Below are 23,202 nucleotides of genomic sequence, written 5' to 3'. Positions count from 1 at the left end.
GCTTAGTAGCATTCTAAAACTTCAAAACATTAAAACGCCACTAACCGGCAATGCAGCAGCATGGGGAGGTTTAAAAAAAGGAAAATAAAGAAAACCAAAACAAACAATCCTGGAGGGAGGGAACAGGACGAGCGAAAGGTTAGACGTGGATCGGGAGTTTAAACAAACGGGCCAGAGTATAGAAGCAGTCATTCCGATTAGTTACAACGATTATGTTACTATTATGCGAGCTGGCTAAGCAAACGCACCTAGAGCAGCTTCCGTTTGTATGAGATCACCTCCTTATCTTGGAATGATGAATTTGTAAGAAATATGTTTCAATCATATTTGTTTACATCGAAGGTCGAGGTCACTAGACGATCAATCGACACTTAATAGTTAGATGACACTGCCAATTGAACCACTAGACATACTGAGTCATGATTTACGCCAATCAATTCGATTCCAGGGGTTTCCAGGTTTAGGTACCTTAAAATATGGATTTATACCGAAGTACCAATAGTGTTTAGACTAACATAAGATTGCAAACTGTTTCGAAAAGCTTCGACAATTACCGGATGTGAACAATGCTAAAACTAGCATAAAATAAACAGTAAAATAAGCTCCATAATTTTAAGGACACTCTCTGTTGGAAACATAGTGGAAACCCCTGCCCAATTTATAACGAAAATCTATCTTTGATTTGTTGATTTTGATTTGTTCAGCGGAAATGAATACGATAATACAAGAATATCGCGATCTAATGCTTCTATTCTATGCCGAAGCCAGGTGGAAGAAGGTGGATCTAAAATCGTTCTATTCTAGCACGTATAGATTCCGCTAACATGGAAGTAAACCATTACATTATAGTAACTATTACGCTAGAACGCTATGCCACACTGAAGATGTCGGTACAGCCAGCCATCCTGGTCACGGCACCAGCGAATGATTCGGTGGAGCTCTACATCTAGCTATAATGCCATTCCTACTGATGAATAGAAGCTATTTAATACAAGAGCTCAGTCTAATATATCTGAGAATAGTTCTTACTGCTCTAGTAAAACATGTTCTCGTACCAGAAACAACAACACCATCGAGAGCACAGCAACATTGAAACCAATATCCGTTTGAGATTTTGTTTCCGGTTTAAAACAACACACAAAACTAACAAAACATGCACGGCGGAGAAGGAATGAAGTATGATGGCAATGAATGGAAGCAACATTTTTGCTGTTTTTTTGTTCTTTTTAAGATGCCGAAATTTATTTGTAGGAGTAAAAGTGACTGGAGGAAATATTGTGAACGAAAAAAAAAGAACATCGTTGCGCTTAAGGGTAATGTTAGGGAACTTCGATAAACAATGATTGATTGATGATCGAAATCTGTCCAACAGTTCCAAATGGAAGGTGTTCAAGAATACATCTTTGGAATACATTTTTTAGCGCAATTATTAAGATAAGAACGCTTCTACCATGCTATCGTATGTATTCCTAATCGTTTACTTTATCGCGTGTAATTGAATCAATATGCTGCAAGATTTTATCGAGTTATGCATGATCATGTGGAAAGTTTGTCATCGTCAGGTCGGCCTTAAGTCACGTCTTGTCAAGAGGAAGATGACGATCCGCTCGCTCGCGTCTATTACCTCAATAAAAAAAGTTTTAACAACACTTAATGTAAAGTTTGTAACCTCATCCTCTTGCTCGTCCCACAAAAGCAAAGGCAAAGGCAGCGTCCATAATGACACCCAATGACTTTGATGTCATTATCATTAGTAAAGGACATCAATTAGAATACATTAGAACCACCTTTGACGAAGTTTGATGAAGGAAAATTTATTGTCCATTTGACCACCATATTGTTTTATGATGAGTACACACCGAGAGCAGCTTGACTGATGATTGTAAATCAGACAGCTTAATACCCCGTACACTCATGGGCTTTATCCCGATAACGTCCCCGAGTGTCGATGAACGATGAATTATAGTCCCTTCGAGGGTTTATTAAGTACCATTCAGCGAGGTACAATCACAGTGTGTGCCGTATTTTTCTTTTCCTACGACCTATATCCCACGCAACCGGTCATTGTCGGATACCACCTCCGCGAGCTGAACGGCCAGGATAATACGGGGGGCTCTTCTTCTTTAATTAAACAACCACAGCAATAAGTGATGGCAAACAACGTGTTTCGTCGTGTTGAATGTTAATTGGCTAACGAGCGCCACACATGGGAAAATATCCGTCCACCCTGCCGCACACAAACATGATAAGAGAGGAAAGCACCGTCACAGTGTCAAGTTGTCCTATCGAATGGGCCTTTATGGTTGCTCTTGTACATCGTGCTGATAAGAGATCCCGTGGCCAGTGCGGTTGATATCTTTTTGCAAATAACAAACACCCGTGACCATCGGTTTTCGCCTGAAGTGTCTCTTCGCTTCGGAACATTGGAAATACATCCGCTTGCAGGCGAATTCCGTCCCGCTGTGTAACGCTGCGGCTCTGTGTGCAGTGTTTGGTTTTTGGTCGCTTTTAAACATTTCACACAGCCAGCCAGTGGAACACGTCCAGCATGCATGACACAAGAACAGTTCGGTTTGAAGCCGTGTTCCACCAAGAAGCAAACATCCATTCTTCGTGTCGTAGATAAACACCACCATGCGCTCCCCCAACAACGAACGTGGTGAAGATCACAACCGACTCGGGATTGCAGATGCCTTTTTCGTTGACGGTTTGTTATAATTCTACTTCCACTTCGCGGACGTCCGGACGTCGATCGGAGGCCCTTGCGTCCCACTTTAAATCGATGCAACCGTCCGGATCTATATTTACCTGCTGATGGTGATGATGGTGATGCTCGTGGCCGGCGGACCGATGTTTGCTTTTAAACATTTTGTCGCCTTAAGCACCTCCGCCCGTTTGCCCGCGTTGCCCACAAGTGCGAAAACTGCACAGCACAATCGGCCGTTCTGTTGCTAGCGTCCACGAAGGACCTTCCGCCTATTAAGGTTACCGGTTGCTTGCTTGTAAATCGAAGGGTACACCTTCATAAACACAACGCTTGATGAGGAGCAGATAATGAGCATCCCACGACATTGGAGATGTCAATAGTGTTTTGGGTGGGGTACTGCGGAGATGCTTTTATCTGGCAACATACATCGCGCTCAAGCACGAGCCCGGAAACATTTAACGATAGAATTCTATCACCGATCAAGTTGCAAAGTTCCGGATCACGAACCAACCCGGCGGAACTGTGATCTGGTTGCTAACACTTGTGACACTGCCACGCACTTTTCTTCACGCAACTAGGGTGAACACCAGCACCGGGTAGAGATAATGCGGCTCGGTACGGATCGATCGTATGACACCCGCTATCGCAGCCGAGGCAGAGGAAACCACCGACACGTCTCGAACGCGATCCGACCGGTCGTGTGAACATTCGTCTACTGAGCACAGACAGTACACCGTGACGCGGGAAAAGTCCACGACGCCGTAGCCACTTGTAGCTCATACAGAGACACTCTCACACAGGGTGTGCAACCACAACTCGTACAGCGTGGCGGCGTACGCACCAAACACATCATCGCGACGGCGGCTCTCGTGAGAATCAGTGTCAGTATCTGTGATTAAAATTATTTTATTACGATTCCGCGCCGGTAGCATTACGCGGGACGCCGGGGATTGGATGATATACGGGTGGAGCAGTTTAATGGCCACACACGCACACAGCACGATAACGTCGCGACGCAGCAACGACGGTTGGAAGCTGCGGGTCGTCGTACCGTACGTGTGTCCCCAACCCAGCAACAGCTGATCTTTGCGTGCTGTTATCTTGTCACCAATGCGCGTTTGCCGAGGGAAGGCCAAAATAAGAAAGCCCTTCAACAGAACAATTGTGCCGAGTGCGCCTTGAGCTATGCAATGTGAATTTATCAGCGTCGATCACTCAAATAGGGCTTAAAAGGGACTTTTAGATCAACTATTAAGCCTGGCAAATCAAACAGAGTTTTGAAGTTTGAAACGCATGCACCTTTTTTACCATTATTCCCATTGAATGACTCTCTATGAATAATAGAAAGGTAATGACATAATTTTTTATAAAAAGAATGAACAAAAAACCATTCGTCATTTTTGCGAAGGACGGAGGAATTCTCGGACTTTACTGTTAATACTACTCATCAAGCACGGAAGCACTTAAATCCTTCTCGGAGTCGGATTCATCGTACCGTAGAGCGGTCAGCGTTGAGATTTTTGGCCAGATCATAGTCCGAAACGTTAGTGTTAGCTGTGATCTTCCGTTGACGATCACCGATTCCACTCCATCGCTTAGTTTGAACCTTACTGACACTCGTCTGAGTCTCCTGATTCGTTTTAATCACTCGCGTAACAGTCGATTTAGGCAAAATTAACTGTTTCATCAGCTCCCGAATTGACGCTGATGGATTATGTTTCCAACCCTCGACTGTGCGCAATCAATTTTCGCTTCTCCAGTATTTACTTCTATCAACAAAACGCTGTCAGAAGTTTCCATTTTCGGTCACTGGTAGCGCTAATATTATCGAAACAAAGTGCCCCATTTCTAACTGGGCAACCAAACCTTAGTAGCCATATGGAATATGGCATCCAACACAAAATTCCTATCTACTCTATTGCTCTTTTTAATCTTACTTTGGTGCTACTGATTAGTAATAATTTATCTATTCTCTCTCACTCATCAAAAAAAAGGTTAACCATGGTTGTAATTTCGCAAAAAACAATACTTCAGCAACGATAAACAAACCAACTTCCAGTTAGATGCAATAAAATCAATTTGATAGCTGCCTCGGTGGGTAGCTGATAATGGTCCGTTGGCAGTAATGATAGGCCGCGGCTTGTACGCAATCAACCCAGTTGTACACAATAAAATCAATGCTGGTACGTTCAATCGGAAGTCAATTAGCACGTCCACAGTTAGAACTTGCCTTAATGATTGTTTATTGCTATAACTAGCAAAAGCTACTAGCAATTCTCACGCGTTTCCCCTGGTTCTGGATGTCATATAGGTAATGGAATGTAAAGTAACCGTAGTTGTACGTCGTCTTCATGAAACAAACGAATAATCTCCAAAACAATAGTTTAAATTCAAATTAGTGAAGAGTTTTACATCAAGAAGTAAAAACCAAATCTTGAAGCTAAACAATTGTGGTGCCATGACCAGGTTGAACTACAAGAAACCTTACCTTTTCGACACTCGTCTTTTTGAGCTAGGGTTACCCCATTCCCTAAAGAAAGGAGAACTTCTGACGAATTTGTGACGAAATCCTAAAGTATTCTTAACTCTTAGCCTAGTTGGACATGGGCAAAGAATTCGAATTAACTCCCTCAGATCAGTCCTGCGTAAATCCTTAATATTACGGAGTCAAATCCGTAGTCAAATCCGTAATCAACTTCGAAGTAATCTGGAGTAAACCAGACTCGACTTCAGATTTTTTGGAGTTGAAACTAATTTTACGGCTTTGGGACTGGAGTGGATGCATTGGTTTCCAAATACTATTAGCTACTAAAGAGCATTTTTTAGTTTCAAATACTAAACGAATCACTTTAGGGCTAATTATTGATCGTGAGTTTACTACGTAATTTCAGCTCGGTTCTCTTGGCCTATTGCCTTTATTTCAATTAATGCTTCCTAAGATTTCTACATACAATTTAAAACAATCTTTAGGTTGTTGCTAATACCGATCGTCGATTCATATCTCAGCTACTAAAGCAGTGGTATTCATACACTTGCACAAATAAAACCAACTTTAATATTGTCTATCTCTCTCCTTACAACAACAGCACTCAAACAAAAGCTGATAACCGCCCGTCGGCGGTATCAATTGAAGTCGGTGATATTGTTACGGGAGGAAGAATTATCCCGCCCGCACACAAGTGTGCACATCACGAGATCTGCACGGGTGAAAGCCATGCTTAGGGATTACAGAAAGATACAGCAAGACACGGAAATACAACAAACCGTTGTATCCCGGACACTTACAAGCGGTGGCGGTACATCACACAACACGTGAGGATGAATCGCGGTTTTACACCGTTCGGTTGCAGCTTTCGATGCCGCATCACAATGAAAACCCAAAACAAATAGCTCCCTGAACGCATTCGCTCTATTTCACGCTTCGTGCAATTCGATCGGGAATGCCACGGGAGGTTGATAAGGGATTGCGATGGTCGTGATCGAGCGCGGTACAACTTAAAATAAGCCAGGGTCGCACATGTGGGCTGATTTAAAATAGCAAAACGGGCACAGGCGCCACACCATCGAAACAAACAATCAGTAAACAAACATCCATCGTGGAAAGAGTTGGTGGTTCTTGATTGAATATAGAATGAAATTATGGGTTTCAAAATGACAGTAAAACGTACTATTAGAAGGATTTGGAAAATACAAACTAAATAAAAATAAAATCCATTTCTTATCATTGTTAAAAGCTTCATTTCCCATTCACACAATTTCTATTGCTCGGAACGGCAGTTACACATGCAGTTCGAGCCACCAACTGCACCGGAGAGCACACGGCACGACAAACCGTACCGTGTCAACGCCGTGACTTTGTACGCAAACATTGAAAGTCCGTCCAAACCCGGGGCAGGCTGGGGCACCCGATGTTGGCACAAATGGCGAGATGTAAACAGATGAGATGGGAAAGATTAGCTGTTCTCCGTCACGTACCTGGCTGGAGGAGGAAGCCGACCGTCGTAGTGAGTTGCGCAGGAAGCCAAGGTACGGCAGTATGCTACCGTAGGAATGATTTCTCGTTAAACCCGGTGCACCTGTCCCACCGATCTGGCTACTACCCGCGGTCGAATGCGTCAGTGGGGATAGTTCCGACAGTTCCCGGTTGCGTAGAAATGGACGACGATCCATCTTGTCGTATTCACGCACAGCAAACAAAGTCGAGCACAAATACACACAGAGCGAGGGACTCAAAATTCGTCAAGTGTCACCGATCCCTGTTTGGAAGGGATCGCGTCAAGTTGGTTTCGCTTTGTACACACGATATACATACACTACACGCAAACTACTGCTGCCACCGATCAACGGATGCGTCGATCGTTGGAAGATCGAGCCGAACCAGCATGCTGCACGGTCCCGTACCGGTGCAACACTGACGGCGGAGACTGGTGCAGTGGTCTTATCAGCCGTACGGTGTGTCAAAACTAAACGACACCCAGAGCGCGTCCCGCGTACGGCGGAGCGCAATTAATATAGCACACGGTGCCTACGACACTGACACACCACCAGATCATAGTGCACGGCGCGCTGGAGCCGGAAAACCACTGTCCAAAACGAACCTGTCAGTGCCGGCATGATGGTGGGCACAGCCATGTCGGAAGAACGGAAGACGTGTGAGAAAAGATTAGCGACAAAGTAATGCTACGGTTCCCTGCCTTCATTACTCTACCGACAGCTGCTCCCTCGATCGTCGGACTACGGGGGCATGTGTAATCGCGCTTAATTTAGCCACCCAGCGTGGTGTTGGTGGATCTTGGCCAACCCTTTTTTGCTGATAAGGCGAAGACGCGAAAGCCACCCGGGTGATCAAGCAGGAAGACAATTTTTTTGAATGTGTTGATCTTTCAATTTAACCGAAGGATCAAATTTCGGCATCGAGCCAATCGATTCTGTGTTGTTTTGTTCACAAATATATAAAATACAATATAAATCACCAGCTAGTACAGTACCAAGTACAGCTGATTAAAATTTATACCGGCTAAGTATACATTCAACGCTCTAAAAACAGTCAAAACCATTCGGTTCCAGTTTTTTTAGTCGTTATACGATTTTATGATCGTAGAAACAACGTATGTTGGTCGGATATCTGGCTAGGACGGTGCACCAACCCATACACAGCCGGCAAATTGGTCGAAGCCTGATATTGGAATGTTTTTAACCGACTTCATGGACCCAATACTCAATTCTGAATTTATTTATAACTCTGACTTCTGACTTTAATACTCAATACTGAATTTCTAACTAGCACTAGCATTCTTGAACCAAAGTAAGCGATCATCTCTGGGTAGAAAAGAACAATGTCCAATCATCACACGTGATAAATTAGTCCATTTACCCAAACAATTAGCATGATTAATTGTGGCAGATCTGTGCGAGGCAAGCAACAATTGGCTAAAATTAATCCCGACACATTCCAAACCATCAGGATATAAGCGCGGGCACGAAAACAAACCATTGCCAATCCGTCTGCGAACGTTTAAATCACGCTTAACGGAAACAGCGCGTATAGTAGAGAAACGAACAAACAAAAAAGCGCGCGTGTGTAGCATTTCTGAACGAAAACAGACCATTTTCAAAACAATGTGTCATGCGTCGGTTTGAATATCTGAGGGGCAACGAGCACCGTTCCACACCGGACGCGACATGCTGTTAAAGTTCACGATCAGGACGAACCAGTGCCTGGGTGCGCCATTTATAACGACTTGACGCTGTGATCGTCTCCTAAACCTTTACCCGCCCCACGCATACCTAAATCCATTATGCTAGTAGCGTGATGTCATAGTGCGGCTGTTTGAGCTAAAAACAACACTAATAAACGGCAACAAATCGGTATTTCAGAACATCGCTAATTAAATACCACTGTAGCAGCAGTGCTTCGCGGGGGTTTGATTTGCCTTCAATCAGCGCCACGACACACGCGTTTGACCCCGCACATAAAGTGCCCGAAAAGAATCAATGAAGAATCAGTCACGCTCGGAAGGAAAGATCTTCGCTATTAATAGAAGGAAAGGAAAAAAATTAATATCGGTTGAGTCGCGACGAGGAAAATGGTCGACCGTAAATACGGGAGACACTCTATGGGCAATACTGTACTTACTTGCTCATTCATAATTCACGCAAAATTACAACATGGTGCAGAACATTGAGCCGTGCTGGTTTAACGACCAGCATAAAAACAGCAAACATTACCTGCAATGAGCAGAGGTAATGATTTCTTTCCCATGCGGTTCTACGCGTATCCGAACAGGTACAGTTTTGGTGCGGCAACCCAGAAAAACCGGAATTTGAATCGCTCAGCTGATCGGGACGGCGGATGGCTGCAGCGTAATGTTTGATATCGTGTATCGCGAGCGAGCATAGTGGGCCATGATGTTCGTTTGCTGTCGTCACCGTCAACATGGTCGCCACGCAACGTCCCGTTATCGACGTGCGTAACCTTCGTGCAAGTCATATGCGTCACATACTGTATGTGGACGTTTGTACGCTACTAGTCCACTAGTCCATCAAATGTCCAGCAAAGTCGGTATGAATGGAAACGTGTTGCGAATACACGCAGCGCGAATATATGGGATCTAAATCATTCGCTACAATGGAAAATGTGATGATGAAATGCTAACGATTCACTCACCTGCTCGGATACGAGGGGTTCTTTACAATTGGAATCTTCTGTGTAAACAAACAACAAGATGTGTCTTATCTGAAAATGTGGTGTAAGGCTAGTTGCGCTGCTCGACCAACAACGGTGAGGGGGTCCCGGCCCTTTGTGGCCTGGAGCTGCTGGTGACTTTGTTGTTGATTCGCTGTTGCTATACGCGGTGTTTCTTCTATGATATCAAGGCCACCGTGATGATGTTTCCAGGACGACGGATAGCACCGTTCGGCAGTATTATTTTCTTTCAACACTTTCACCGGAAGGATGAAGGCATCGGGAAGGAAATTTTCACCACACAAACACACTTGCACACATACGCAATCGCAATCGCAAAGCTCTTTTCTCTGGGTGCGTTTCCGTTCTGCTGCTACCGCTTGCACTGGATCGGACGAAGCGCACTTTCTTTCCCGATGTGCTAGCAATAATCACCGCCAACTAATATCGTGCCTCGTGACGCACGGGAAACAACCTCTTGCACAACGCTTCAAGCATCGAATGCGGAAGGATATAGCACCGTTGTGGTCTGTGGCGGAAGATTACACGCACATCTCGTCCCGAGCCTGGTTTATCTCGACGTGGGGCAACACACGAAAACATAAGGGACAACAAGGCAGCGAACAGAACGGGAAACAATATGCACACAACGGTAGCAGGACGAGGTTTTTCTTCACTGCTGAAACGCTAATAAGGGATGGAACTTTTCTTTTCCCCGATGTCCTGCACCACGGTAATCCTACGGTGTGTAAAGAACAATAGGACGACACTTTGCGAAAGAACGAAAACAGTACGCAAACGAGTGAAAGACGCACCACCATTGGAGCACACGAGCGCAAGCAAATGACAATGTGTGTGTTTATTTTGTACCTTTTTCCCTCTCTCGTATTCCCGTTGCACAATTGTGTTGCTAGCGCGTTGGGACAAAATAAATGACATTTAAGTAAATAAATTTTCGTTCCTTTCACGTGTAATGAGAGCAAAAAAACGGTTAATGGTTTTGAACAATATTTTAATTTTTACATCGCAGTGGAAAAGCCCCAGTGGCACGAAGAGTGTTCGTCTATTTCGGCTGTTTTTACGGATATGTACTAAAGTGTGTGAATTATAAGTTATAAATAACACATTTTTAAAAAACCTCTTTTTAAATTCCTCTAATCGTGAATACAATCATTTTATAGCGATTTGGTTATATCAATTAGAATGCGAATACTTAAAGTTTGGAGACAATATCCGCATATTGGTTGAGGTTGAGCATCGTAGATTGGTGATCGTTTGAACCTTCTTTATTTACCGGCGTTATTTATCTGATGCTCTTCGTAGTGTCTGAATGCGCTAAAATATTATTTATAGGTCAAATTCCCTTTCGGTCTTTAGAGAACGAAATAAATTAATGAGTAATGATGAGTAGTATTTCGGCAGTAAAGCTTAATGAGTTAACTCATCCAAGAAAACGCATGTTTTTCCCGTCCAATGATGTATCGTACAATAGCATAATATATTTATTAATAATCATACTGAAGAGTACGCCTTTCGAATTAACTGATGGTACACTATTATCTTATTGAGGATTAGTTATTTAAGCTACTTCTGAAATAGAACCGTTCCTCTGATGATGAAACTGGACTGGGGCCGATAATGTCAATGCGCACCTCAATTTTAACCAGTGTTCGCCACCCTCTACCCAAACAAGCTGTTAAAGATGCGAACAACAAAACGCTTCCTTTCGTAGAACTTCGTTTTCGTTTTGTTGTTTACCTTAGGGATAAGGGCACCTGAATGTGTCTCTGCCTTTCCTGCTCTGCTCTTTTCCTGATTTAATTGGTATGAATCAACTGGATCTTCCAACACACCATTGAACCAAAATCCACACACTTTCAGGAGCTATTTGCTCCCAGTTGCACAAACACGCACACACGGTCCCGTCGGATTATAAAACAGTAAAGCGAAGTGAAATGTTCGGCGTGTGCGTATGCGGAACTACTCTACAAGTTCCGTACTTTCTTACGTCGCTTGCTGCGTACCTCCCACCACAGTAAAAGATCCCCACACGTGTGACAGCGCTCCCAAACACGAAAGCGGTCACACCGGCGTAAGGGTAGAATGTTGACGGCTAGTTGCGGACGCCACCAAAGCCCTCGTTGTTGCCTTCTACGGATTACTCGATAATGGTGGTATCTTCACGAACAAGAATTTCAACTATTTCCTCCTCTACGTTATCTGGATCTGCTTCCAGCGTGTCTGTGTCGATGTCTGAAAAGGCGAGCGGAAAGTAAAATGTATCGTTATTAGTATAGAGCTTGCCACGAGAGGTATCTAGCAGAATACTACGTACTGTTTCGCAACTGCATACGACGCTTCTTCTGGTCCTCCCATTCCTTGACGCGTTTCGAGCGATACTCGGTGAACTGCTCACGCAGCTTCGCACGCTTCTCGATCAGCTCCTTCGACGCACGGGTCATTCGCAAACGATCCTTGCTCTCGAACTGCGAGTAGTACTTCTTCAAATTCTTCCGTATCTCCTTTTGCTTCGCCTCCGACAGCAGGGTCGGTGGACGCGGACGCCACAGGAACTGCATGAAGTTCTTCAGATTCACACGTTTCACAATACGTCCTTGGAATGACCACATGTAATAGCCTTGGTCTTCCTTTGCCTGTGACGAAAGCGAAATAACAAACCAAATGAGACCATGCGACTCGCCTCTTTCTCTATGGAACAGAGCTGGTGTACCATTTGTACAGAGCAAGCATCGTACCCAAAATGAACGTATGCATTATGGGATTGTTTGTGAAAACCTTAAGAAACACTTGCGCAACGAATACACTTTAGGAGGGTAAACTAAGAGAACTTTCGATAGGATTCAAATTTCACAAAAAGTTCCCTAATGGGTCCTCCACATAACATTCTATTGCCATTATTTCAACTTACCTTTCCGGATGTTCCCGTCACAACGAAACGTCCAGTTGGATCCCACTCTACCTCCGATGCGCGATAATGATCGCCCGTTTTCATGATGCTGAAATCGTTCGTGTCCACAAACTCGAAAGATCCCATCTGCAGATTGGCTAGCACGATAAACTGTCCCCTCGGTGACCAGAACAGGTGGCTGCATACCTTCTTCTCCAACTTCTTTACCAGCACCGGCTCCTGGCCTTTGTTGGTTTCGTAGAAGCTTACGTTAGCGGACGCGGGCTCACCATGGATGATGGAGAATTTGGAGCCGACCGGTTCCCAGGCGAAGGCAAGGATCGTTTCCTTAACCTCCACTGAATCGACCGGAATGTCCTTTTCGCGCATGTGGAAAATCTCAAAGTTATAAAACATGCCGAGGAATTTCACATCCGAATCCTTCTTATCTTTTTTCTCCTTCTTTGACTTCGAAAACCGATCCACCTTCACGCACAGATAGTCGCCCGATTTTTGCCAGTGTATCTTGCAGTCGGCCACATTGAACAGATTCTTCGTGCGCAGTTCCGTCTTCTTCGGGATGGCCATCAATGTTACCTTCGCCGGGACGTCCACTTCTTCCGCCACAGAATAGGCGATGATGTTGTCCGTTGGCGACCAGCTAAAGTTGCGGATGCCTTCCACCTTAATGGACTTCATGTCCAGCAGGAAGAAGGTGGTCGTGTCGTAGATCTGTATCTGACTGTCCACTAGACGGGCCACGTACCGGTCATCGTGCGACCAGCGCAACATCGACGCGTTTGACGTACCGTCGGAAACGAATGCGCGCTTCTCTGCACCGGTGCGAATGTCCCAGATAACGATCTTCTGCCCATTCGGGCCGTACGTCACGAGGTACTGTTCGCATGGCGAGATGTCCACGTACTGTGCATTACCGTGCGGGAATTTATTCACCTTCACGAAGTTCGATCCGCCCCAGATGATGACGCCCTGCTTGTGGAACGTTACAATGTACGTGCCTTTCGGGGACCACTTGACGTACGTATCGGTGAAGCGTTCACGTTTCAGCAGCTCCGTCGGTTCAGGTTGCGTATTTTGACAAAACTGTACCTGAACCGAACCGGGGATGGTTTCCGACACCACACAGAACTGATCCTGCGCGTCCGATTCCACCAAGAAGTTGTACAGATCGTTCTGCACCTTGTACGGTTGGGGCTGCGGCGGTGACCATTCTTTCGGTATATCCGAATACTTCTGGAAGTCGGAAAACCGGTTCACCAGCAGCTTATAGTGCTTGTCGAGCCGATGATTGTTCAACGATTTCACCGCCTCTTCCGCACTATCCTGATTCTGGTACTCGATAAAGGCGTACCCCTTCGTGTTATCCTCTTCATCTTTCGGGTAGTGCACGTTCACGATGGTGCCGGCGTTCTTGAACAGCTTCTCGATGATGCCGTTCAGCTTCTGGAAGCGCGCCGCACCGACGACCGGAATGTTGTCAACCACGATCACATTTTCTACCCCATCCGATTCGCACGGCTTCTGCCTCAGAAAATCCCCCAGCAGTTCTGCAATAGAGTTGATAGGGAAGGCAATTGTAAATTGTTCGCCCCATGAATTCCACTGTTGAGCCACCCGACGAAAAGCTTCAACGTAGGCACACTAACACTAATGCAACACCCCGCCGGCATGATGCATCTCATTGCGACCACTTACCATCGTCGGAAACATCGTCCACGAATCCTTCTGGGTCGTCAAAGTTGGGCTCCTCCTCAAAGTCCTGGTCTTCTCCTTTCTTTTTGGCCATCCTGGGCAACAGTTACACGTCGTTTTAGGCGAAAATCTGGAGCGATCGAGCAGTGAAAATTTCGCGACGTTTGACAGGAAGACCGGAAAGGAATAAAAAAGAACAAGCGCTGCAGTTTCCGCACAGTTGGCAGCACGATGGCGGCCTGACAGCTGTCAGTTCCCAAATGTCAGCATGACGTGTTGTGTTGAGCAGGGGTGCGTATTCGAAGTACCCCGCTGACAAGATTGTGAATTAAATTATTGCTGGGTTTAAAGAAGCGCGGTCGATATTGAAAAACAGTAGAAAGCTAATATTCCAACAGAGGTTAATCCTCCCATTTAAATGAGGTTGGATACGGTGCGCCCAACTTATGGAATCGCGCAAGCAAATAACATAAAGCGTACCATTGATAGTGAAACGCAGAACACTTTATGGTATCGCGTGATGTAGATATGGAATCACGTGCACAATTTAGTGAATGTCAAATCGGTCAGTCGGTTTTTGATTTATCACAAATGGTACGTTTATTTTTGGTGTCGGTTAACATAAAACACAAACATACGTAATCGTACGAATTAGCGCACAGCGATTAAAACGACGCGAAATTATAAAACGCTCTTGCACTATTGTTTGTTTCAGGCGCTTGGGTACAACATGTATCATTTCCTACTCGCTTGATTGTTGTGACTAGCAAACTGCAAGCGTATAAAGTAAGTTCAAATAGAGCTACGGACCGCAGCAACCGAACTCTGACTTACATCGTTCTATTTAACTCCTAACAGACATGAGCTTCAATCAAAGTTCTTTAAGCGTGCGCATGCTGACCACGTTTCTTGGCGTCGATCTGCTATGTTGTTTGGTTCTTTTTGATTATCCCATTCGCTATTATTGACATTCACTAAATTGTGCACGCGATTCCATATCAGGATCACGCGGTAGCATAAAGTGTTCTGCGTTTCACTATCAATGGTACGCTTTATGTTATTCGCTTGCGCGATTCCGTAAGTTGGGCACGCCGTATATTGCCTATCTATTGCCAAACCCTGCGAACGCCTATTTAAGGACTTAAGCAGAGCTTCTCCAGGTTGCTAAGCAGCTGCCCTCTAGGTGATCATCGAGTGATGTTGTCAACAGGGCGGTACCTCATTTCAGTATCGCTAGAAATTTCTTTTGCAAACATTTTCGTCGGAAAAATTCACTCCATCGGCCTGGTGTAACTAATCTGTTCGACCGTGTTCACTTTTTAAGTACCGAACAACAACAAGAATAGGTTGTTTTAATGGTGCATCTTACTGGAAGAGAATGGTAAGCGGTTGGGGATTTTTCCCGTGTGCCAATGGAGCTCTAAGTGTTGTTGCATCCTTCTGCAATGCCTTCGAATAAAATGCGCAAAGAATCTGGAGCCCTTCCTTGGGTGTAATTGAAATGACCTTTCATTCATCGACTTGCCATCGTTCGTTTCAGGGTGCAAACATTTCCCAGCTGGAGCGCGACATCGGCTCAGATCAGTTTCCACCGAACGAGCACTACTTCGGTCTGGTCAATGTGAGTATTGGTGTACTTCTATGCAGATGCGTTGTTTAGTTTACATTCCTTCACACTAAACCTTCGATTGTTTATGGTACAGTTCGGAAACACCTGCTACAGCAACTCAGTGCTGCAGGCGCTCTACTTTTGCCGGCCGTTCAGGGAAAAGGTACTAGAATATAAGGCGAAAAATAGACGCACCAAGGAAACGCTACTGTCCTGCTTGGCCGACCTATTCTACAGCATCGCAACGCAGAAAAAGAAGGTGGGTTCGATAGCACCAAAAAAGTTTATCGCCCGGCTGCGCAAGGAGAAGGAAGAGTTCGACAACTACATGCAGCAGGATGCCCACGAGTTCCTTAACTTTCTCATTAACCACATCAACGAAATCATACTTGCTGAGCGTAACCAAGCAAAGGCAGGCGGTGGCACAGGTGGGAAAGGCAGTGGACCTACCAACGGGATTTCCAATGGGAATGGTGCCACGAACGGTCCACCGGACGGTACCGGTAGCAATGGTAGCAACAGCAGCGAGCCGACATGGGTACACGAAATTTTTCAGGGAATACTAACGAGTGAGACACGCTGCCTAAACTGCGAGACGGTTAGCAGCAAGGACGAGAACTTTTTCGATCTGCAGGTGGACGTGGACCAGAACACCAGCATAACGCACTGTTTGCGTTGCTTCAGCAACACCGAAACGCTCTGTAGTGATAACAAATTCAAATGTGATAACTGTTGCAGCTATCAGGAAGCGCAGAAACGAATGCGCGTTAAGAAGCTCCCAATGATACTGGCACTGCACCTGAAACGGTTCAAGTACATGGAGCAATACAACCGGCACATCAAGGTATCCCATCGTGTCGTGTTCCCGCTCGAGCTGAGGTTGTTCAATACGGTATAGGAATTGCAATCGCTGTCCGTGTCGAGAATAAAAGTAATAACGCTGCCTTCCTTTGTACTTGCAGTCAGATGACGCAGTCAATCCGGACCGATTGTACGATCTCATGGCGGTAGTCATACACTGCGGTTCTGGTCCGAACCGTGGCCATTACATCAGCATTGTAAAGAGCCATGGTTTCTGGTTGTTGTTTGACGATGATATGGTTGATGTAGGTACCAAACGGCAACCAATTTACGTACAGGGTTTGATTAATCTCCATACAAATCTGTGTTATATTTTGCAGAAAATTGAAGCTTCCACCATAGAGGACTTTTACGGGTTAACATCGGACATTCAAAAGTCGTCGGAAACTGGTTATATTCTGTTTTACCAATCACGGGATTGTGCGTAGGAAAACGTCATACGAACTATTTAACTTATAATGTCGACGTTGATAAACCATCCGTGGTAGAAGTGAACCGGAAGTGTTTATATAGGACGAGAAGCTATACGGTAATGTTATGTTAGTGAATATGATTGCAATTATTTATTTATTTCCTAGCAGATGTGTAATATATCATTGTAAAGTGACGGCGGATGTATAAGGTGTATACAGTGTAATAACGCAATGCCCCAGCAATCGGTATGGGCGTGCTCATTTATGTTGGAGTCTATCGAACTCTATCCAGTTTTCCTGTTTTGATCAATTGTAGGAATTTCTGATGTGATTTCTTATTGTTGGTGTGCTTTACGACGGTTGGTTACAATTTGCATCAAGTAGAAGATATAACAGCTATTCGTTTGGCATTAGTAATGAGCGTAGTAATCAAATGTTTTGCGGAAACTTGAACAATCGAATGTGAAAACTTGCGCTAGCGGAAGATTTGTTTCACCAGATAAACAAGAAGCTACGCTAACTATGTTCGAAGCATTTGGCCTTCATGTATATGTTTTAGAGCAAAACAGTTGAGATACAATCACCACACCATGGTAACTATGGACACTACGGGGTGGTGTGTGTTTGTTTTTAGATGGAAAGTAAGGACAGGGAAACGATCGATTGGAAATCGAACAAAAATACACAATTAACAAAGTAGGCTTTTTCTTAACTAGGCACCGGTAGACAAACAAACCACATAGAAGAGGAAAGAAACTTACTACAATCTGTGCGCAAAGTGACGAAGAGTTTGCTACGAAATAGTATCTTGCCCACGGATGAACAAAACACAGTTTCACACAAAGTGAGAATATTGCCAATAGTGATAGGAATACAACTTCTAATAAAAAAAAACAATACCAAACTGTTCAGCAAATGTCCTCTTTTATCGCACTTTTCTCAAACAAAGCAAACGAAACGAACGACAATTGGTACTCGGTTTAGAATTTCATCACGAACTGTATTATTGATGTACTTCATAAAAATTATCCCTTACTGCTGGCTGTTTTGTCACAGAACCACACCAGTACAACACAAAATCCGTGACGGTACAATATACACCACCGGCACAGCTTCCACAAACCCGAACCCAACAGCTTAGTTTAGGCCACGAATTCGTAGGGAATAGGTGCCAGGAAGATGGGCGTAGGTGGGTTCTTGATGATCTGAGCCTGGCGTGGCTGTTTCGGCTTGCGCTTCAGCGACACCTTGAACTGGGGCAGCTTGTTCTCCTTCGCGGCCCGACGCTTCTGCTCGTTCTCCTTGACGCGTCGCAGGAAATCCTCTCGGCAACGGGACGGTTGCACATGCTCAACGCGTACGTTGATACGCTTAGGTAGAATCTTTCCACGTACGCGCTTGTTCACAATCACGCCAAGTGCGTGCTTCGAGACATTGTAGACACGTCCCGTCTTTCCGTGGTACGCCTTGTAGGGCATGCCCTTGTGCACGGCACCATGTCCCTGGAGAACGAGAATAAAAGCGTAAGATTAATTACCAAATGCACCTCTCTAGAATAACCATCTGTCTGGTTTGCTAGGGATGACGTACCTTAATGTCGACATAGTCCCCAGATTTGTAGACCTTCATGTAGGTAGACAGTGGGATGGTACCATGCTTACGGAAGCCTCGGGAGAACATGTCCCGAGTACCACGGCGATAACCCTTGGAGTTCGTCATATTGACTGTCGGTTGGTGTTACGGTAGTGAAACGACTGCCCTGTTTAAAAAACATACGAAAAACAAAACTGTGAACATCTTTCAACATTAACAATGCATCCCTTCCGCGTCTATTTGGTCCATTCGTGGCAGAAGGATGTGGAATCACTCCAACACATGAACACATTTGTTGTGAAGCGCTCGAGTCGCCACGAACCGCTACCATCTGTGTGGCGTTTTCCGACCAGCAATACAGGTCTTTCCAGTAAGCTCCGGCAAAGCATTCATGTGCCTGACGATCCCCATCCTTGCGAACGAACAAATAATGGTACTTTGCGTAGAAATAATGAAAATTATCACCAACTTTTTGGTCGATACGTACTGTCAACTTCACGGATGCCGAAGAAAAGATCTTTAGTTCGTGCTGTCAACACCTGGTGGCACTACTGACATCCGGTTGTCATTATTGTGCGCCAGGGTTGCATACGAAAAAGGCAAATGCTACGAACTCGATTGCACCAACTTTCTATGAATTTTGCGCGCTCAGTTTCATTGATAACGGATTTCTGTAGAATTTGCATCGCTTGTGCGATAGAAAACATCGCTTTAACGCTAAAAATGAAAGAAACAATGGTTGGTTTTACATTTTTAATTTTCTGCAAATTTCCTGCGGTGTTGGGGACACTCAAACTGCTAATTATAAACGTTTCCCTGATATAACAACTTGACAGTTGGAAAACATTTTCCGCAGAGAAGAAAAATTAATACACAAGCCAAAGTGGTAAACAAACATAAGTTTTCTGTGTTTTTCTTCAATATGGATCATCTAGAAGTATGTTTAGCATTTTTGTTCCTCTATTCCTAGAATGTACCCTATCTATGGTTCTTTTACAGCCCACGTCCCAGGATGATCGTAGGCTGTGGCTTGGGAATTTGGACAGTCGAATCACCGAGTAAGTAGAGCTCTTTCTTCCTATATGATGGCACAGAATGGAACAAACTCCGGTTAACCGTTCACTTCATTTCCTTTTCCGATTTGCCACCAATCGGTATCAATTACTGAAAATCGTGCAAAAATACGGCAAAATTGAAAAGTTCGACATGCTGTTCCATCGCTCCGGTCCGTTAGCGGGCTATCCGAGAGGTTACGCCTTCGTGACGTACGAGAACGTAAGTTGTTGATGAAGCTTAAGGTTAACGAAGTTGGATAAATCGTTCACGGTGTGCAATGCAATTTTAGCATAAGGATTCGGAAGCCGCATTGCTCCGGTTGGATGGTAAATTGGTCGGTGAGAAAACGATCGTCGTCCGATGGGCAAAACATGTTAACCGCGAGGAGGGTGACAGAACAAAACCGAAAATCGAGATACCCTGCCTGGCTGGAGGTTCCAAGGGTGGAACCAACGGACCATTAAGTCAGCAAACTAAGATACAAGCACTGGAAGCGAAGCTGAAAATGTTGGAAAGCAGATCCGATGATCTGGTGATTAACAAATCGTCTACCTCGGAGCGGCCCATTATCGAGCGCTACCAATACAACATTAATCAACCACAGCGGACAGATCCAAAGATGAAGCGTTCACATCATACGGCTGGGAGTGGACGTGGCGGAAGTCGGAACGCACCATACAGAAATTCGCACCGCCACAAATAGTGGTCAAACGGGACACCAGCTGAGAATACTCATAAATTTTAAATATTAGTTTTAATACGAACTGACCGATCTTGTGACGTGAAAGCGCGTTGCAAAAAATCCTAAAAATAAACTACCAAACTAAACGGTTTTATTTCTCTTGTTATCAAACATTTTCCCGATACGGGAAATTAGTCACATTATTCCTTCATTTGATATTTAAACTTCCCGCGCATATGCTTTGGTACTGGCACTACACCCGGACACGGCAATTGTCCCGGAATTTCGCAGATACAGTGCTTCATGCAGCCGATGCCGAAATTTGCTGGATTGTCCTGTTTTTCTGCGAGTTTTGTCTCAGCTTTCAAGGTTGCCCTAGAGCAGAATGTACATTTGGTAAATCAAGCCACAACAGCTTCCGTTCCTCTACTTACTCAGATTTACCCACAACGATGGACAAGTGTTGTAGAATTTCCTGCCTATTTTTGCTGTCAATATCGATTAACATTTGTTTGCCATTTTCTGCAAGAAAAAGAAATAACATGAACAGAACAGAACCTAAGGTAAGCCAGATGAACTTACCGAAATAACAGCGAATGAAGGGAGATGGGGTCATGTTTTTGAAAGTGACCACTTGCACCTTCGGGTTCTTGTACTGTACCTGTGGTATGTTCCAAAAGACAAAATCCCTGCAGGCGAAAATCGAGTTACGGTATTAAGAAGGATGTTATAGGAATATAATTTACGGTCGCTTACCTAGCACCCTCGTGATGTTCACCATACGTGTTGTAGTTTACACTGAATATTTTTACCTTATCCTTGAGCATCAGCTGGCCGGCATTAAGATATTGCAACGTTCTCCGAATAGGAGCTCTACCTTTCATGAAAGGCATCTTTCACGAATAGCAACAGATTCACTTGTACAGTAGAGAAATGGATAGCAGATTTACTTGAGCGCCAACAGAACAGCACGCTTTTGTGTAGAGATAAATTTTCAACTTTGCGTAAGATTGTGACTTGCGTGTGGTATTTGTTTTGAAAAAAAAACACGAAAATGCACTGACAAGGAATGTCACTTGCTGTTTTTAAATTTGATACAAAAAGTATTATTTCTCAGTTGATCAAAGAAGGGCAATTTTTGGTAAAAGTAGTAAACTGTAAAAAAATAGCATTGAGTTTATGGTTCATAAAACACGAAATAATATCAAGGGGACTTATTGAAAACCGTGTCATCCACGCTATTTTCCACATGGAACAGCGGGTCTAAATGCCACTTGTCAAAAGGGCTTCACAAAAAAAGGTAAAACCCGGCCAAAAACGTCAAACGTAAAACTTGTTTTGTCATTGCGAAAAGCTAAAAATCAGGAGACAAATATCAGTCGTTTCTGGCATTATTTGTTCTATTGAACTGCTCATTTTTGCCCCAACTGTAGATCTTATCCTAGAAAATGCCGTCGGAACTCAGCACGACTAAGGTAATCGTCCATCCGTTGGTCTTGCTCAGCGTGGTGGACCACTTTAACCGGATGGGTAAGATCGGCAATCAGAAACGCGTTGTCGGTGTGCTTCTCGGATGCTGGCGTGCGAAAGGCGTTCTGGACGTGTCCAACAGCTTTGCAGGTAAGTAGCTGGAAGCTGTAACCATACCGCCGTGAGCTTAATGTGTATATTTTTGCCCGTTTGTTGCAGTTCCGTTTGACGAGGACGACAAAGACAAATCTGTCTGGTTCCTCGACCATGACTACTTGGAAAACATGTACGGTATGTTTAAGAAAGTGAATGCACGCGAGCGCGTCGTAGGCTGGTACCACACTGGGCCAAAGCTTTGTCAAAACGATATTGCGATTAACGAACTGATCAGACGCTACTGTCCGAACTCCGTGCTGGTCATTATCGATGCAAAACCGAAGGATTTGGGCCTACCAACGGAGGCGTACATAGCGGTGGAGGAAGTGCACGACGACGGTTCGCCTACGTCGAAAACGTTCGAACACGTCCCGAGCGAGATCGGTGCAGAAGAAGCAGAAGAGGTGGGAGTGGAGCATCTGCTGCGTGACATCAAGGATACGACGGTTGGCAGTCTGTCGCAAAAGATCACAAACCAGCTGTTGGGATTGAAGGGTCTGAATGCACAGCTGCGGGATATTAAAAACTATTTACTCAAGGTTGGCAACGGTCAGCTACCGGTAAATCATCAAATAGTGTACCAGCTTCAGGACATACTGAACCTACTGCCGGACATAGCGCAGGAAAACTTTACCGACACGCTGTACGTCAAAACGAACGATCAGATGCTGGTCGTTTATTTGGCATCGTTGGTACGATCTATCATCGCTCTGCACAATCTGATTAACAACAAGCTCACGAACCGTGATGCTGAGGAAGGCAAAAAGACCGATGATGCAAAGGATAAGAAAGCACAGGAAGGCAAGGATGCCGGTGCGGACAAAGATAAGACCAAGAAGGAGAATGAGAAGGACGGCAAAAAAGAAGATTCAAAGGCCGAGAAGGGGAAGGATGAAAAGAAAAAGTAGTAATACTGAGTAGGGATATATTTTGCTGTTTTAAGGAGCGCTTAACTTTTTTGGTAATACAATAAATGAGATCTAAAACAAGGAATTCATAGTGTATTTGTTCGATAACTATTTGAAACAAATGAAAACAGTAGTTCATTTTACATAGTTCAATTTTTAATCGATTGCTTGGCCACTTTAAAAGAAAATGATTTCACCATGCGCTAGGGAGATTAGAACAAGGGCTTCAACCACGCTATCTCGATTACTCGTCTGGACAGGTTAATCGATTTGCAAAGTGACAGTTCAAACCGAACTCGAGAGTGGTTCTGGTTTGCATTTCAGCGAAGTTGCATATAATTCTGTAATCTTCGAACCGTCTGTATTTCGTGATATAGTTATATCGAACGCAAGAATACACAGAGCTGTGAGTAGGTTGTTCAGAAGTTACCAGAAACTTTA

The 23,202-nt window shown here is 44.4% G+C and overlaps 7 protein-coding genes across 8 annotated transcripts in view; 3 read left to right on the top strand and 4 right to left on the bottom strand.

Annotated features, from left to right (window-relative positions):
• The window catches only part of LOC128299045 (kinase D-interacting substrate of 220 kDa), a 32,808-nt gene extending 22,619 nt beyond the window's left edge, over window positions 1-10,189 (bottom strand). Inside the window, exon 1 of the mRNA XM_053034887.1 lies at window positions 9,375-10,189. The gene's annotated coding sequence lies outside the window, so the exon portion shown is untranslated. The remainder of the gene's footprint in view (window positions 1-9,374) is intronic.
• A 673-nt stretch (window positions 10,190-10,862) lies between these two features.
• LOC128299946 (eukaryotic translation initiation factor 3 subunit B) lies at window positions 10,863-14,183 on the bottom strand. The gene is made up of 4 exons (XM_053036105.1): window positions 14,017-14,183; window positions 12,322-13,868; window positions 11,728-12,046; window positions 10,863-11,645 (listed from the first exon to the last, which is right to left on the bottom strand). The coding sequence occupies exons 1-4, from the start codon at window positions 14,105-14,107 to the stop codon at window positions 11,551-11,553; spliced, it is 2,052 nt and encodes a 683-aa protein (XP_052892065.1). The 5' UTR covers window positions 14,108-14,183; the 3' UTR covers window positions 10,863-11,550.
• Window positions 14,184-15,253: 1,070 nt separating this feature from the next.
• On the top strand, window positions 15,254-16,977 carry LOC128299665 (ubiquitin carboxyl-terminal hydrolase 46). The gene is made up of 5 exons (XM_053035687.1): window positions 15,254-15,394; window positions 15,554-15,634; window positions 15,717-16,514; window positions 16,585-16,728; window positions 16,804-16,977. Exons 1-5 carry the CDS (start codon window positions 15,392-15,394, stop codon window positions 16,909-16,911), a joined length of 1,134 nt encoding a protein of 377 aa, XP_052891647.1. The 5' UTR covers window positions 15,254-15,391; the 3' UTR covers window positions 16,912-16,977.
• An 893-nt stretch (window positions 16,978-17,870) lies between these two features.
• Window positions 17,871-19,054, bottom strand: LOC128299664 (60S ribosomal protein L21). The gene is made up of 3 exons (XM_053035686.1): window positions 18,977-19,054; window positions 18,487-18,655; window positions 17,871-18,398 (listed from the first exon to the last, which is right to left on the bottom strand). The coding sequence occupies exons 2-3, from the start codon at window positions 18,613-18,615 to the stop codon at window positions 18,039-18,041; spliced, it is 489 nt and encodes a 162-aa protein (XP_052891646.1). The 5' UTR covers window positions 18,616-18,655; window positions 18,977-19,054; the 3' UTR covers window positions 17,871-18,038.
• Window positions 19,055-19,473: 419 nt separating this feature from the next.
• LOC128310842 (probable RNA-binding protein 18) lies at window positions 19,474-20,392 on the top strand. Its single transcript, XM_053047575.1, has 3 exons — window positions 19,474-19,547; window positions 19,644-19,764; window positions 19,835-20,392. Exons 1-3 carry the CDS (start codon window positions 19,474-19,476, stop codon window positions 20,246-20,248), a joined length of 609 nt encoding a protein of 202 aa, XP_052903535.1. The 3' UTR covers window positions 20,249-20,392.
• On the bottom strand, window positions 20,380-21,230 carry LOC128310843 (probable 28S ribosomal protein S25, mitochondrial). Of its 2 annotated transcripts, XM_053047577.1 has the most exons (4): window positions 20,984-21,230; window positions 20,810-20,916; window positions 20,662-20,749; window positions 20,380-20,602 (listed from the first exon to the last, which is right to left on the bottom strand). In XM_053047577.1, the coding sequence occupies exons 1-4, from the start codon at window positions 21,118-21,120 to the stop codon at window positions 20,428-20,430; spliced, it is 507 nt and encodes a 168-aa protein (XP_052903537.1). In that variant the 5' UTR covers window positions 21,121-21,230; the 3' UTR covers window positions 20,380-20,427. The 2 variants fall into 2 exon arrangements, with proteins under 2 accessions (XP_052903537.1, XP_052903536.1); XM_053047576.1 differs by having other exon boundaries at window positions 20,662-20,916.
• A 348-nt stretch (window positions 21,231-21,578) lies between these two features.
• LOC128310875 (26S proteasome non-ATPase regulatory subunit 7) lies at window positions 21,579-22,840 on the top strand. Its single transcript, XM_053047616.1, has 2 exons — window positions 21,579-21,847; window positions 21,917-22,840. Exons 1-2 carry the CDS (start codon window positions 21,676-21,678, stop codon window positions 22,759-22,761), a joined length of 1,017 nt encoding a protein of 338 aa, XP_052903576.1. The 5' UTR covers window positions 21,579-21,675; the 3' UTR covers window positions 22,762-22,840.
• Window positions 22,841-23,202: the final 362 nt, after the last annotated feature.

This window comes from Anopheles moucheti, chromosome 2, assembly GCF_943734755.1.
Source record: "Anopheles moucheti chromosome 2, idAnoMoucSN_F20_07, whole genome shotgun sequence".
In the NCBI taxonomy this organism is placed as follows: Eukaryota; Metazoa; Arthropoda; class Insecta; order Diptera; family Culicidae; genus Anopheles; species Anopheles moucheti.
Note: the sequence above shows the minus strand (reverse complement) of the source record. Positions and strands in the feature narration are given on the sequence as shown.

What these genes read in the sequence shown, in the direction of transcription:
- LOC128310842 (XM_053047575.1), top strand. Translation starts at nt 19,474, where the DNA reads ATGGTTCTTTTACAGCCCACGTCCCAGGATGATCGTAGGCTGTGGCTT. An exon ending in TTGGACAGTCGAATCACCGA is followed by an intron (nt 19,548 to 19,643) that starts GTAAGTAGAGCT and finishes TGCCACCAATCG; the next exon opens with GTATCAATTACTGAAAATCG. An exon ending in CCTTCGTGACGTACGAGAAC is followed by an intron (nt 19,765 to 19,834) that starts GTAAGTTGTTGA and finishes ATGCAATTTTAG; the next exon opens with CATAAGGATTCGGAAGCCGC.
- LOC128310875 (XM_053047616.1), top strand. Translation starts at nt 21,676, where the DNA reads ATGCCGTCGGAACTCAGCACGACTAAGGTAATCGTCCATCCGTTGGTC. An exon ending in CGTGTCCAACAGCTTTGCAG is followed by an intron (nt 21,848 to 21,916) that starts GTAAGTAGCTGG and finishes CGTTTGTTGCAG; the next exon opens with TTCCGTTTGACGAGGACGAC.
- LOC128299665 (XM_053035687.1), top strand. An exon ending in ACTACTTCGGTCTGGTCAAT is followed by an intron (nt 15,635 to 15,716) that starts GTGAGTATTGGT and finishes TTTATGGTACAG; the next exon opens with TTCGGAAACACCTGCTACAG. An exon ending in AGCTGAGGTTGTTCAATACG is followed by an intron (nt 16,515 to 16,584) that starts GTATAGGAATTG and finishes TTGTACTTGCAG; the next exon opens with TCAGATGACGCAGTCAATCC.
- LOC128299664 (XM_053035686.1), bottom strand. Translation starts at nt 18,615, where the DNA reads ATGACGAACTCCAAGGGTTATCGCCGTGGTACTCGGGACATGTTCTCC. An exon ending in GGGACTATGTCGACATTAAG is followed by an intron (nt 18,399 to 18,486) that starts GTACGTCATCCC and finishes CTCGTTCTCCAG; the next exon opens with GGACATGGTGCCGTGCACAA.
- LOC128299946 (XM_053036105.1), bottom strand. Translation starts at nt 14,107, where the DNA reads ATGGCCAAAAAGAAAGGAGAAGACCAGGACTTTGAGGAGGAGCCCAAC. An exon ending in TGACGGGAACATCCGGAAAG is followed by an intron (nt 12,047 to 12,321) that starts GTAAGTTGAAAT and finishes CTTTCGTCACAG; the next exon opens with GCAAAGGAAGACCAAGGCTA. An exon ending in TCGTATGCAGTTGCGAAACA is followed by an intron (nt 11,646 to 11,727) that starts GTACGTAGTATT and finishes TCGCCTTTTCAG; the next exon opens with ACATCGACACAGACACGCTG.
- LOC128310843 (XM_053047576.1), bottom strand. Translation starts at nt 21,120, where the DNA reads ATGCCTTTCATGAAAGGTAGAGCTCCTATTCGGAGAACGTTGCAATAT. An exon ending in GAACATCACGAGGGTGCTAG is followed by an intron (nt 20,917 to 20,983) that starts GTAAGCGACCGT and finishes TTTCGCCTGCAG; the next exon opens with GGATTTTGTCTTTTGGAACA. An exon ending in ATCGTTGTGGGTAAATCTGA is followed by an intron (nt 20,603 to 20,661) that starts GTAAGTAGAGGA and finishes ATTCTGCTCTAG; the next exon opens with GGCAACCTTGAAAGCTGAGA.